Below are 14,371 nucleotides of genomic sequence, written 5' to 3' on the forward strand. Positions count from 1 at the left end.
AGGGCAGGGCAAGATGACTATTTTAATTTTGTTGAACAAAATTCGTTCCCCTTTACTCTTGCTGATTTTATCCATATTTCTGTATTTTAATAGAAGTCAAGAATGAACAACATAAAACATCTCCTCTTACTGCATCCTTCAGAGAATTTAAGTAACATTCAAAGAATGGAATTACACACTGTAATCCAAATGCAATCTGAATCTATAGTTAAGACTCTTAAGATAACACAGATCACAGGAACATTACTAGGAAGTTTTATAATCTTATGTTCCAGCTGAGTGCAGACAATTTGTAGATAGCTAATGGGAGGTTTCACATCACTCCACCTCCTGAAAGCTTCCAGTAACTTCCAGTAACACACCCCTGCAGGAGCACTGCACCTCCAGAAAGCTTCCAGTAACTACATATTCAAATTCCTCTAGTCTAATACCTCTCAAATTTATTAAATTCACAGGACCAGGATAAAAGGTTTCCAGTTCTGCTTTCTGGTACATTGTATTTACAGAGGCTAAAGTGTCTCTAGATGTTTAAGGGTTTTTTTTTGTTTGTTTTGTTTGTTTGTGTGTGTTTAAGTGAAATCTTGTTTTTGTTTGGATTAGAAAATTAAACCTTTTTGTCACCTACCAACGTCTTGAATTCTCAACAATGACCCCATTGTCTACAGAAAAGACATCAGTTGGTAAACCAGCAATATTCCAGGCTCTTATTTTTATTGGGTCACCAAGAGTATTGATCAAAGAGAAATTATCAGAACAAGGGATATTTTTCTCCTGCAAGAAAAGAAAAATAGAAAGAAACAAAGAAAGAAAGAAAAAAAGTGAACTTTTATTACATGTTTCTTTACATCTTTTATTAAATGCCTTCAATTCAGACGGGCAAAGTGCATTTCCTTTAAGAGTTTTTTAAAGAGATTTTAAAGTTAATCCTTCCATTTAAAGGCAAAAGAGAGAAAATTCTGAGATTATATTTAAATAATAATCAAGCCTCACAAAGTCAATGATGTTCTCTCAATTTCAGATATGCTACTTTAAGCCTGAAGTAAATTCACTGATTCAGGGAAGCCTAAATTTACAGAATACTGGATTATCAGAATTTATCTCACTTATTTTAATGACTTTTATTAGGCTAGTAATAAACAAATTAAAAGGGATTTTAGGTTTAGGCCCACATTATGAAGCCTTTTGCAGTAGTCTAAAAACAACAACAACAACAAAAAAAACACTATTAAAAAATAAGATAATGTTCTAACCTTGCACAGCTTGCTCCAATCTTTCGTACATTCTTGTCGAAATCCAGCAGTAAATGCTCCCAGATAAGCTATCACACCAGCTGATATCAGAACATCTCCTGTCAAATTATCATATGCGTCTTGAAGATCATTTGCAGCGTTATTCCATCTATGACAAGCAGAAGTTAAAGAATAAAATGGTGCTGAAACCTCCACATTTATGGCATTGATGACAAACATCAACCTTTCTGTTGTTCTTATATCATATATGTATGTACATGTTATATCTGTATCTCTATATAGAGAGATGTTGTTCTATATATTACATTGTTGTTTCTTCACATTTTGAAGACTTTCTCTACAATTCTCCCAATGTTGCTGCCTGCATTTTTATATTACAAATAATTAAGGATCTTTCAAGGGCCCAAACAGTTACAGTCCAAAACTATACAGCCTTCAGATAGAGATACAGCATTAAAGGCTCAGAGAACTGATGTAGAAACTAAAGTTTCTACAATAGATACTATATCTGACATTTGAACTTTAACCTGACCTTGATTTCTCTCCACCAAGGCCTCCAATCAACTTCTCTGCTCGTTCTAGTTTTTTAGCACACAGATCAACCTGGAATTCTAAACGAGCCTTTTCTTCAGTTTTCTCAGTAAAGGTTCGTTCCAAAGCAGCCAAACGATTTTCGACTGCTGCAAGTTCATCCCTCTTCTGATTCAAAAGTTCCAGTGTCTCTGCTAAGGATTGCTGTGCCTCTCTCAAACGATCTTTCTTGGGTGCAACCACCTATTCAATTGCAAACAATACACAAATGCACATTTTGTATATTTCTGTCCTGGTTTCAGTTAGGACAGAGTTAATTTTCCTCCTAGTAGCTGGCAGGGTGCTATGTTTTGGATTAGAATGAGAAGAGCGCTGATAACATGCTGATGTTTTAATTGTTGTAGAGCAGTGCTTACACCAAGCCAAGGACTTTTCAGCTTCTCGCTCTGTCCTGCTAGCGAGCAGGCTAGGGATGCAGCAGGAGCTGGGAGGGGACAGACCCAGGACAGCTGACCCAAACTGGCCAAAGGGGTATTCCATACCATCTGACGTCATGCTGAACAATATATAGGGGTGGCTAGCCGGGGTGGAGGGGGGGGCCGGCTGCTCGGGGATAGGCTGGGCATCGGTCAACGGGTGGTGAGCAATTGCATTGTGCATCACTTATTTCGTACACATTATTACTATTAATACTATTATTATTATTATTATTGTTGTTGTTGTTATTCTTTTCCCTGTCTTAATAAACTGTCTTTATCTCAACTCACAGACTTCACTTTCCCGTTTCTCTCCCCCATCCCGGAGAGGGAGGGGGGAGGGTGAGCGAACGGCTGTGTGGTGTTTGGCTGCCAGCCGGGCTAAACCACAACAATTTATTATTTAATAACAATGCTTAAGGTGAAGATACCAAGCAAAGGAAAAATTTCATAATCACCGTGGGATTAGGATCAAAAACTTACCTTTGCAACCCTGTCATACACCTCCATTGCCATTATCCACTTACACAAACCCTCTGCTGCTGAGGAAGCTTTAGCCACCTTTGGTGGATCAAACTCTGGATTAGTCAGGTATTCAGCCCGAATCTTCTGCATGACAGCTGCCTGGATAATGAATGCATTACAGGTCATTAAAGTTTTCATATGGCAAAGGCTTGCTGCTGACACTGATTGCCATTTCTCTATACACCAAAATAGTAAAGAACTGCTCAGCATTTATTAATTGTTGTAGAAACCACTTCTCATTTGTTTCCTCAAATTTCCCTGTCACTCTTTGCAGTCCTTCATGTTTTCATCCTAATCCTATCATTATCGTTCATAATCACACAATTAGTATATCTTCCATGTGTCAGTTACTTAAATGTTAAGAGCATTACAGTCTTATAGAAGCCATAATTTACACTGTCCCTTGATGCAAAACATGCTAATTTCATTATTTGCTATCATTTCTTGACACAGCTATTGGGATTGACTATAAGAATGTGTATCTACTAACATAAGACAAGATCTGAATGAATTACATTGCTTGTGCCCACTTTTTGGGACCAGCTTTCTAAAGGGTAAAGCAAGTTCAATCTCTACTGAACTTGGAAAACTGCAAGAATCACACTCTTGAACAGTATGATCTCTGGGGGAGAAGGTCATAATTTAAAGTTATGTAGCTAGTACACTTCCTGGTTTATTGTGTATCTTCTAGTATATGTAAAAAAATATTGCCCATTTTTTCAGCATGCATTCAATCAAAATTACACAATTAGAAACAACCATTATAAAAAGAACCAATGTAGACAGTTATTTTAAAAAATGAAAACATTATAATACTGGAATAATTGACTGAGTAAAACTATCTTAAAAAAAAAAAAGGCATGGAAAGGTTGGACAGGGATCAAATGTTCACTGTCTTTACAAAATAATAAATAAATAAATAAATAAATATAAAACCAAAACAAAATACATGAAATGAGGCTAAGAGGACCAAGCTTCAGAAGAAACAACACAGCTTTTCATATCACTTAAAATAGACTTCTGGAGTGCTTTATGAAAAGATCTTGTGGCTATTGAAAGCGTATATGATCTTAAGGGGACTAGAGAAGTTAAAGAAGAGTGATCCACCAAAAGCTACTAAACACAGAAACTACCTAACTTAGGGCATCCTTCATTTAAATTGTGGAAGGGTGGAAAAATATTTGGTGAAAGTATCATACACACTATTCTTTTCAAGGCACCTAATTATGGCCATTTTTGGGTAAGACAGATGACAGTTTGTGTTATTTTTACGTCTTTTTTTATGAGATAGTACCTATAAATTGCAAAGTTAGAAAAATTTGTGCACAGAAGGACATTTCATTCAAATAGAAAATAGGCAAAATAGAAGCCTTAGAAACTCCCAAAGGGAATTTTAAATCCTTCTGAAATGCCACTTACAAGGGTCACCCTGAGAAAATTTAACTCATTTGCCATTACAATATTCATCCTATAAAGTTGCCTTGTAATCTTGTAAACATTGTTGGTCATAATAAGTTGACAAATTCAGGCCAAATGTGACCACTAATATAATATTTTCTAATTTTTTCCCCCTGGAAGAAAACATATACATGGCAAAAACTACTGAAAATTTAAACAAAAACCATACCGGAATATTGTCCTTGTCATACTCTTTCAAATCCTTTAAGAAATTCATGTCACCAAGCAGCTTCTTGCTTGGACCCCAGTAATCTAAAATCTACAAAAGAAAGCAGGAAATAACTTTTCAAACTTTAAAACAAACACACACAAAAAAGAGAAACCTTTTCTAATTAGCTCATGTATATTTAATACTGATGATCTTGTATCTCATTGACACAGGAATGAAGTCTATCATATCAAATATTTTCCCCCAACCATATCTAAAAACCAGGCAGTGACTCAAGGAAGAATTATTTATTATCTCTTTACCTATATATGAGTTAAGCAAATTACATGAGTTCTCTCTGCATGTTTCAGAATTCCAAATTATGTAAGTTGGACACTGAAGATGTCTGAAGCATAGTTTTCAGCAAAATAATGAATGGAGGCTGTACATACTTCCTTACTTTACTGGATCTCAGGTTATTTTACTTATTGAACAAGTGTCCTGTGCTGTGACAAAGAACATGAATTACACTTTTATTTGAAACTCAAAGTCTGTCATATTACCTTGCCTCCAGTCCCCGAAGGATCTGGAATTCTTTCAGGTTTTATGTCATTCATGACACAGACAGCAGCCATGACAAGTTTGACACCAGACGGAGGATTTTTCATTGATTTGACAATTGATATATCAGAAGGCTAAAATAAAAATCACATTAAAAAAAAATGATGTTATGCTTTTCTCACCACTAAGATAAATGAACAGAAAAAAAAAAAAAAAAGAAATTACAGCACCATTGCCAATGAACATAATTATAAAGGACTTTAAGGACTTTTAGAAGGGATGATACAGCATTAGCAAGGCAATTAAAAAAAAACATTAATTTATCCTATGCAGAGGTATAAAAATGAAAGCAATACTGGTAACTGTAAACTAATGATTAACTAAAATTATATTTTTAAAAGTCTAGGTCAGAATTCTTTTACATGCTTTCATAAGCATCATCTAATATACATCTCATATACTTCATAACTCCTACAAAGCAAGTCCTGCAGGACTTTTGTAAAATATACTGCTTTCAGATCATGCCTAAGTCATGACAAAGTCATGACAAAGAGGAAACCTTTCACTTAAAGATCCAGATAATTCTTAGCCACAAACATAGGCCTTCTTACACATTGGTGGTCAACTTTAACTTAGCTGAAAGAGAAAATTCATCTGATACCACTGTTGATAACTTCAGGTTTTGTGTATTTTCCCCAGAGGTGGACTTTCTTGCAAAGGAACAAAAAAAATTTTTAATGCACAACCCCTCTCTCCCCTCCCCTCCCCACCCCCCTCCTGTAATCTGAGTACATTGGAATGAACATCTACTGAACCATAACTGTTAACAGGTATTATATCTCTTTTGCCAAAGCCCAGGAAATTTAGTACTTTTTAATATCCTTTCATCTCAGTGCATGCTTTCCCGAATAAATGGAAGAGTATCATCATATTAAGTAACTCTTCTGACTGTTGAAGTTTAGATTAGCTTGCCTTTAAAATGTCAAGAGCATTAAGTGCAGCCTCCAGTGCTGGGATCGCCTCTGCCAGATCGCTTTCACACTCATTTTTCAAAGCCTGAGCTTCTTCAGCTTTTTCTGTCGCAATTTCTTCATCTACTTTTACAATTTTTCTTTTTTGTTCTACTTCTGCAGATTCTATCTCTATAGTCTAAAGAAAAAGATATGGGTGAGCTTCCTATTGAATGATGAAACAAATTGAGATTACCTAGGTTAGCAGTTATGGAATAATTTGATATTCTCTTTTTATTTTTCAGTATTTCAATATTTTCATGTATTTTCAATTTACGTTAATGGAATAATTTATTTCTTAGCATTGTTATGGATCTTGCAGCATTGTTATGGATCTTTAACAGTAGGTACACTGCATGAAATCAGATTACCATCAATAAAAGCTAAAATATGTTCGAAGTTCATGAAAGAAAACAAGTTTGCGCATATGGCTGTAATTCAAAAATGACTAGCTTTTACAGTGAGTTTTCATAGCTTCAGTTTGTAATACTGAATACTACAGAAATTTATTTTATGTTCAGGGACAAGTCAACCCTTCAACCAAGTACTCCCTCTTCAGTTCTGCAGAAGTGGTATTTATTTTTCTTAGATGCTGTTCGCTGGTAGTGGTGGAGCTGAAATCTCAGTTTCTTATAGTAGGTAGAAGACATACCACTGTATCTGTAAAAACACTTACAAGCACCAGAAGCAGGTGCACAGAAATGTTACTCAAATTTCGCTTTTTTGTGATGCAACAGTAACATACCAGATAAGTGTCTTTTCTCAAGTCAGAGTTTTCAAATACACTTCAGAGACTGTTCCCAAATCCCAATAAATTTTTATGAAGTTACTCCTTTTTAGGATCCTTTTAAATATCAACTGTATAATCCCTGTGCACACAAAGACAAACCATGCAATACTTACCTTGTTCATTTTGTATGCTGAAAAACTACGATGTTTGTGAATAATTGTGAGAAACCCAGTCTAACCCCTATTAGCGTGAATGTTTCTCTAACATCCTTTAGCACGGAGCTTAGGCAAGGACTGTATATTCATTTGACTGTATACGTATTTTAGATAAAAAGTAAAATTTTCTTCCAGTTCAAAGGATATAAGCACAAACAGCTGCAAATTTTACAGTACTGCTAACCGCAGTAAACAAGAAGCTCAAAAACACGAACTCAGCTCTTATTTTCTAAAAGATACATATCGGTAACCATAAGTAGGCATATTCTTTAGAATCTGTCAACAGTCAGCTGAGACACGGAACTGCATTGTATGATTAGATTCCTCATTCAAAACTAATTACTATGAAGGTGAAATTATGGATACCACATATATATATATATATATATATATATATATATATATGCACATGCCTGTGTTAAAAATACAATGTTTTATGCAACTCTACCTTCATCATGTTTGCATTATCCAATTTAGCCTCTTCCAGTTTGGGCTGCAGCTGAACTAGCTCTTGTTTCATCTCACCAACCTATACATATGCAAAAGAATTAACCAGGATTCTGAATTGCAAAATATAATTTCCAACAATTTATTTAGAACCCAGATTTTATCCAATGACTAATTTACTGGTGGAAGAAAAAAAAAACATTTGTTTTCAAATCAAAACACTTCAGAGACTTATTTTTATCTCGTGTACAATCACTAATTTTAAGAAGTACATTTATTTTTAGTACATTCACATAACTATTTAGGAAGGGAAGCTCTGTTCACATACTGCTTAGAAATGCATGCTTAGAGGCCTTTGGACTCTAACACGACAGCTATGAATGCAAGAAAAAAAGGCAAAACAAATTTATTGTATTTTTACTGTTTAAGATTGACCAGAATCTTGAGATAATTTGTTTGAAATTAATCACACAAATTATTAGGTATAACAGAAAAATAATATATCATAAAAAAACAGTATGGGTCACTTTTATATTTGCTGAAATGTACTGCCCCTCATTGTTAGAAAATATATTTTTTAAACAATAAATATTTTGTTCACACGGACCCAAGCTAGAATGCAAATCATTTCTTAATTTTAACCAGATTTGGAACCAGATAATTAAGGCTGCTCCCCATTTTAAGGATTTTAATCCATTTCTAAACCTCCACATACTTAAAGATCTGAAGTAGTGCTTTTGACTTATCTCTCTAGCAAAAGACCTGCTTCTGCCAACCACTCTGTATTTTCAGTTCCACTTCCATCCCAAATCACCTGTGATTCAGCAAAAGCTAGTTTATCTAGTCCATTCACGTATTTCTTCTTGGCTGTCATTACAGAGTCTCGTTTCTCAGTCAGAAGTTTCCGAAAGGCAGCAATAAGTTCAAGATAAGAAGTGGGAGTAACATAATTATGGCGTTTGAGACTTTGAAAAAACCTATTAGAAATAAAGAATACCTTTAATTGTTGTTATTATTATTATTATTGGCTTAACTATTGGTAGAAAAGGTATGCAATGAACTATTTGTCAATTAACAGAAGTAAATGGTTTCCAAAATTTTATATATTTTAGGCAGACAAAGCTTATACATTAATTTATAAGACAGAAATGAGTAGTAATGAAACTCAGCCACCTATCTTGTTTCTTGCCCCTTATAAATCAATTTTTGAGTTCTCTGATGTTCATTTTACTCCTTTCATTAGCATAATCTTTTTCTTCTTAATATTTCTAGAAATTAATGTGTTGTTTTTAAAAGAAACAGACTGACCTTGAGGAAAGTGATAAAACTGAAGTATGAAAGTATTGACAGACGGGCACAATCTCCTGACGCTCACTGTCTGTGAGCTCAAGTGTTTCTAAGAACTTATTTGCCACACGCTCAAGGGCCTCTTCGGGCCATGGCTGATGGAGAAATGAGGAGAGAAGAATGTGTAAAATTTAGCTGTTAGCAGTCTTCATAGTTTAAAGAGATTTTTCACCATTTGAAATACCAGTATGAGACATGCTAGTCCCAACTAGGTCTCAAGAATGATGAACTGATATGAGAGTTACATCAGGCAGCAAGGTCACTACCCATGCAATCTGTTCTGGTGACTCCTGGATGATCTTCTAGTTAAAAGCTGCATATTGTCACGCTATCCAAACATTTCTGCATCTATGTTATCCTTTGGTAGATGAATCAATTGACTTCAGCACCAAGCCAACCTATAAAGTTAACTGTACTTTAACTGCGAATAACTTTGCTTTTTAGCAAGGATCAGTAGCTTTCCAAGTTTTATTCTGATATAAAAGATTTACTTACAGTATTCCAGCAGGACTTGCATTTGCTTAACAGACAGCAGAAATTATGACCATTGTGCAATCACACTGAAATGTTTTCTCTAGTCCTTTAAAACATATATATTATGAAAAAAATGACAAATTACCATCACCAAACTGAGACTACTCACTACTGTAGAAGTGTAAAATTTGTAGCAACAAAACGTGAATTTCTTTAGTTCAAGAAATACTGAGACTACACACCAAAGAGCTCCCAAAATATTACCAAAACTGTCTATGCTATTTCAAAATTTTGAAAAACAGAGTAATTCTATACCATGAAAACACAGACATGGTTAAAAAACTGACATAGTTCATTGACAAAAAAAAAACATAAATATTTTCACATACCTGGAACCAATCAATAGTACAGCAGTTGATGAGTGAGGGAAACTGTCTCAGACGATTGCGGAAAGCATCTCCAATTGGGCTGAATGCTACCACGATATGGAGATTTTCTTTGCAGCAGTTCACAAAAAATGCAAATAAGGCCAAGGGACTGAGTTCTTCATGTTTATTGCCAGCCTGAGCTAGTGTACGAACACCCTTGGGAATGATACATAGGGTAAAAGCTGTTATATAATTTCTCATTAAGTACTTCTGAAGTCCTTTAACAATCCTGTTAATGATAGTAACACCATGAAATATTTTTTTTAATTGATAAATGAAATAAGTAGAATAAACTAGAAAGAAAGAATGAATACTAAGTACTAGTTGAGAATAAGTAAATGAATAAATATTGTAAATATTTATGAGTATGTAAATATGAGTAAATAGTACATTTACTGTAAATCTGTGACACTAACAAATAATTCTAGAAAAGATCACCTGTTGCGCTAAACAACTGAGAATACATCAGAACAAAAATTGGAAAAAAAATAGATTCCAAGTGCCAGATAGACAAGACACATTAGGATAAGACAGATGGCTAAGACACATTTGGAAAATCAAAAATTTAAATTAGCTCCCTCATGAAATAAAGGACCAAAGTCTTCAGGTGATGAACAAATAAAATTAGACTTAATTACAACCCATCTTCAGTCACTCAAACAGATTTAGGATATATGAACAGATGAGGCAAATTACTACTCCCATTACACAAAAACACGTGTTGTTCTCATCTACATTTAAGTGCTATATAAGTTCCCTAAACAACACTTCAAGACATGAACTTACTGAGAACATTTTCAATATTAATATTACACTAAAATATGCTGTATTTACCTAATTGGAGAGGAATATTCAAGTTTCAAACATATTCTATTGATTTATTTCAAAAAAACCCTCTCTCTCTCAAAAAAAAAAAAAAAAAGACTACTTCATGAAAGTATTATCCTCAGTTAACAATCCATGAAACACTTAGGCCTTACTGTAGCTCCCTACAACTCAACTTATTCCACCACAAGAGCATGTGTGCTTTACATAATCCTGCAATTAAAATAAATGACAAAAATCAGATTAGTAGCAATAAAGTGGAAATATTTTGATGAAGCAGATTTAAATGAGTAACAGGTAACTTTGTCCCAGCTGGCATATTACAGGTAGCTACCAAGTGCTAGCATACACCAATTGGGTATGTTTGTACAAACTGTAAAATTGTAAAAGGGACACATCATGTATGCAACTTGAGATATACAGAGATTGATGCCCCTACCTCCCCCAACCAGTGATTGCTATTTTGAAAATTCCAAGCATGATTTAAGTTATATTTATTTATTTATTTATTGCCCAAGTACACTGCATCTTTACTTCTAAGCCTGATTTCATGGAGCACCCTCCCCCAGCTTCTCTCTGATCAGACGTGTCAAGACTATGAAATGCTGTCAAACAGTGCCCTAGACCACAAGAGTCTACTGACAAAGACAGGCTGTCTATTTCTCAAAATACATCTTTGTCCTGAATGGATCAATGAAAACATTATGAGGTACATTCTTCTTCTGCACAATATAATGCAAAAAATAACTATGGCTCCAGCATATTAACATATTTGTGAACAACGTTCCCTATGTGGACATCTTAATGGGTTTGTGAACAGAGTATGAGGTCAGAATTAAAGCTTGTAGTAGGCATAAGCTATTCCAGCTTACTAATAACTAGCTGATTTATCTAAAAATCTCAAAAAAAACTCACAAAATTGAATGCATACATCCAAAAGCCACTTTGAATTAAGGCATACTTCATACTGAACTGATAAAATAGCTTAAATGGGAAATGACAGAGAATAAGAGAATTTATAAAGATACCTCTATAATTTCTTGTTTTTCATCTGCTGCAAAAAGATTGGGTACCTCCCCAGTGTTGAGGACACTGTCAATGTCTTCTAAAAAACTTTCTTCTTTAATTTGTGCGTCTGTGATTATGAATACAGTTTTCAAGCCCTTTACACCTGCGTTCTTCAGCAGCCTCTAAAAATGCAAGACAGTTAAAATATTGTATAGTTTGAAACATCCTTTATCAAAATCAAGTCAAAATGCAAACAGGTTATTAATACTCACTTTCAGGTCTTCTCTCCACTCATTTGTGCCATAGGTTTTTGAAATCTCTGGTTGAAAAACGCACATTTTTGACATAAATGCTGCTAGACGAGTCAAAGACTGACGTCCACTTCCTCCCATTCCAACCAACAAAGCATTACCTCCTGACTGCTTCAGTATACGGCTTATACGAGACAAATGTTCCAACACATACCTAAATTTGAAATGTGTTAATTACCAGAATGGCAGAAATATATATACATCTGCGCACCAATAAACCCATTAAAAATGTACAGAAGTACCATCTCCAAAACAAATTTCTGAAGGCACATGGAGGGTGAGAAAGGGAGTTATATACACCACAATAAAATAAAATCAAAAACAAATGTTTTATAATTTATATGTGAAATAGAGAAGGGATCAACATTTTCAGAAAGCAGTACCTGCACATCACTGAGAGCCCTGCCTACTGTGGAAACACAACCATGGTTTATTTTGGAATATGCAGCAAGATCTACAGGAGACCTTGTTTAAGCACAGGGTGTAAGCTGAGTAGTTCCAAGCAGTCTTAAAAATAGTTAAAGCATTTCAAAGAAGTCTTCTTCATTTTGATTGATTAGAAAAATAATGTAGTCAAATGAGGATGTTATCCATGAGAGGGGTCTCTAAGGCTAAAGTCATACATGTTTCTCCTTCCTCCTGGCTGCCCTTCTGTGAGGTAACTGGGTTATTGCTTCTATGCTCAGGAAGAGGCCTTCAATCTGAGGCTGTCAGCTCTTCACACTCCCAGTACAGTTGTATATAATAGAGGTACTTACAAATCCAGATTGTCAAAATGACTTAGACTAAATAAACTGTGTGTAAACGAACTAGTCATCTTCACAGATCATCTACATGTTAAATTACGCTGGCAATTATGACGGGACAGTAACCTCTACCAACAGGGAGGTGGCTGCAGGCTAAACTGACATCAGTCTTCACTGGTAACAGAAGCCCAGCAGAAGTCAAGCACCCACCAGATTTGGTGCACAAGGCTTCTGTAACAGCTGAAGAATACATTCAAAGAGTCTCTCAGGAAAAAACAAAAAACAAAAAAACAACAACAAAAAACTTCTCATTATTTACTCTCTCATAGAAAAATGCAGAGCCATAACAGAAAAATTAGTTCATTTCCATCCAAAAAAGTGGAATACCAGGAACACATAAAAGGGACGAAACAAAAAACACAGCCTGCAAAATTGGATACGCTGAATTAGCAACTACTGCTCAGAGCTCTTTGTATTACAATAATACAGAGCGTACACACCTGAAAACCACAAGGTTCATTCCTGTTTTGTGCGTTTGATTATATTCATCCAGACACTGCTCTACAACATCACCAAACAGCTGAATGCTTGGAATTTCAACATAAAGTCTTTCATCTCCCTCAAGTTCTGGATTCATGTAGTCACCAAAAAACAAACTTCTCATGTTTTCTTCTGTCACCTATTGTATATATACAACAAATTATGAAGTAGTGTTTAATAATAATATTTCTCAGTAGGAATTTTAGGAAAGAAAGGAGAATTTAGACAAATACTCAAGAGAGCAGAACAAGCACTCTGAAATATTTTAACTCACAAACAACACCCACCTTAAAATTCTGTATTTCCCAGATTAAACAATATTCTTTTAAAAAAATTTGTTCTTGAACATAATTGTCTTGATTAGCCATTTATAGTCTCATGATAGTAACTGCCAGCTTATACCAAATTTGTAAGATGTATGTTTCACAAATTTCAACATATGAAATGGGCAACTATGACCACAAAGTTATTTCTTCTATACAGCAAAGAATGGGGGGGGGTCAAGGAATATGACATGACTTATACAACATTCAAAATATTAAAATGTCGTTACCATTACAGAACGCAGCTTACCACATGATAATTCAAACATGGGCTAGATTTAAAAAGGGAATGTCTTTTTTCTCAGTAAATCAGGTCTCTGGAAGTTACATTTTAAATTAAATGTTATTTTGAAAAGGAAGTTTATATATGACAGTCAAACACCTTCCAAACATTTTCACTCGTTTTTTCCAAAGTCATTTTGCCAAATTCAACTCTAATTTTCAAGCATACTTAATCCAAAATCTCACTTGTGATAGAGAAATTTTCTAGTCCTAAATTTTTAACAAAAACAATGATTTTGCAACCGCTTAAATGAGATACTCACAGGTGTGTTTTCCTGCCTCAGATGTGCAAAAACTGAATCAAATGCTTCTTTGAAATGTTCTTTCACAATATCTTTAATTAAATTGAACAACCATGCTCTATCATTGTCTTCCACTAGACGGTCATAGAAGACACGAAATACCTCATGTACAAACAAACGAATCATTATGTGTTTGCTTTCAACTGAATTTCTCTTAATGAGCAAACAGCCGTGGATAACACGTGAAAAGTCACGCAAGTTGAATGTATAATGAGATTTGGCTGGTGTGGGCAAAAGATTTTTGATAGCTTTCTTATACACCTAAAGGCAATAAAAACAAAAAAATGAGCAAAAATTGACAAGACATTAACACTGACTGTATTATTATAATAAATCTTTTAAAACATCTTTCTTCCAAAATTGTATTTTTCTAAGGAAAACATTTCACGCATTTCAGAAATCCTAATAATGTCTAAAGATCTCAAAGTCCTGTG

At 34.6% G+C, this 14,371-nt stretch overlaps 1 protein-coding gene across 5 annotated transcripts in view; it reads right to left on the minus strand.

The window, feature by feature from the left end:
- DNAH12 (dynein axonemal heavy chain 12) overlaps positions 1-14,371 on the minus strand; it is a 71,586-nt gene that overhangs the window by 20,174 nt on the left and 37,041 nt on the right. For all 5 annotated transcript variants that reach the window (XM_040569316.1, XM_040569314.1, XM_040569317.1 and 2 more), the window contains 15 exons: positions 13,899-14,198; positions 12,991-13,169; positions 11,706-11,898; positions 11,454-11,615; positions 9,562-9,756; positions 8,660-8,793; positions 8,166-8,328; positions 7,353-7,433; positions 5,922-6,098; positions 4,952-5,083; positions 4,410-4,499; positions 2,741-2,881; positions 1,783-2,024; positions 1,251-1,398; positions 626-771 (listed from right to left, as the gene is read on the minus strand). In XM_040569316.1, coding sequence (XP_040425250.1) covers positions 626-771; positions 1,251-1,398; positions 1,783-2,024; positions 2,741-2,881; positions 4,410-4,499; positions 4,952-5,083; positions 5,922-6,098; positions 7,353-7,433; positions 8,166-8,328; positions 8,660-8,793; positions 9,562-9,756; positions 11,454-11,615; positions 11,706-11,898; positions 12,991-13,169; positions 13,899-14,198 — 2,483 coding nt within the window. The remainder of the gene's footprint in view (positions 1-625; positions 772-1,250; positions 1,399-1,782; positions 2,025-2,740; positions 2,882-4,409; positions 4,500-4,951; positions 5,084-5,921; positions 6,099-7,352; positions 7,434-8,165; positions 8,329-8,659; positions 8,794-9,561; positions 9,757-11,453; positions 11,616-11,705; positions 11,899-12,990; positions 13,170-13,898; positions 14,199-14,371) is intronic.

This window comes from Cygnus olor, chromosome 10 (genome assembly GCF_009769625.2).
Source record: "Cygnus olor isolate bCygOlo1 chromosome 10, bCygOlo1.pri.v2, whole genome shotgun sequence".
In the NCBI taxonomy this organism is placed as follows: domain Eukaryota; kingdom Metazoa; phylum Chordata; class Aves; order Anseriformes; family Anatidae; genus Cygnus; species Cygnus olor.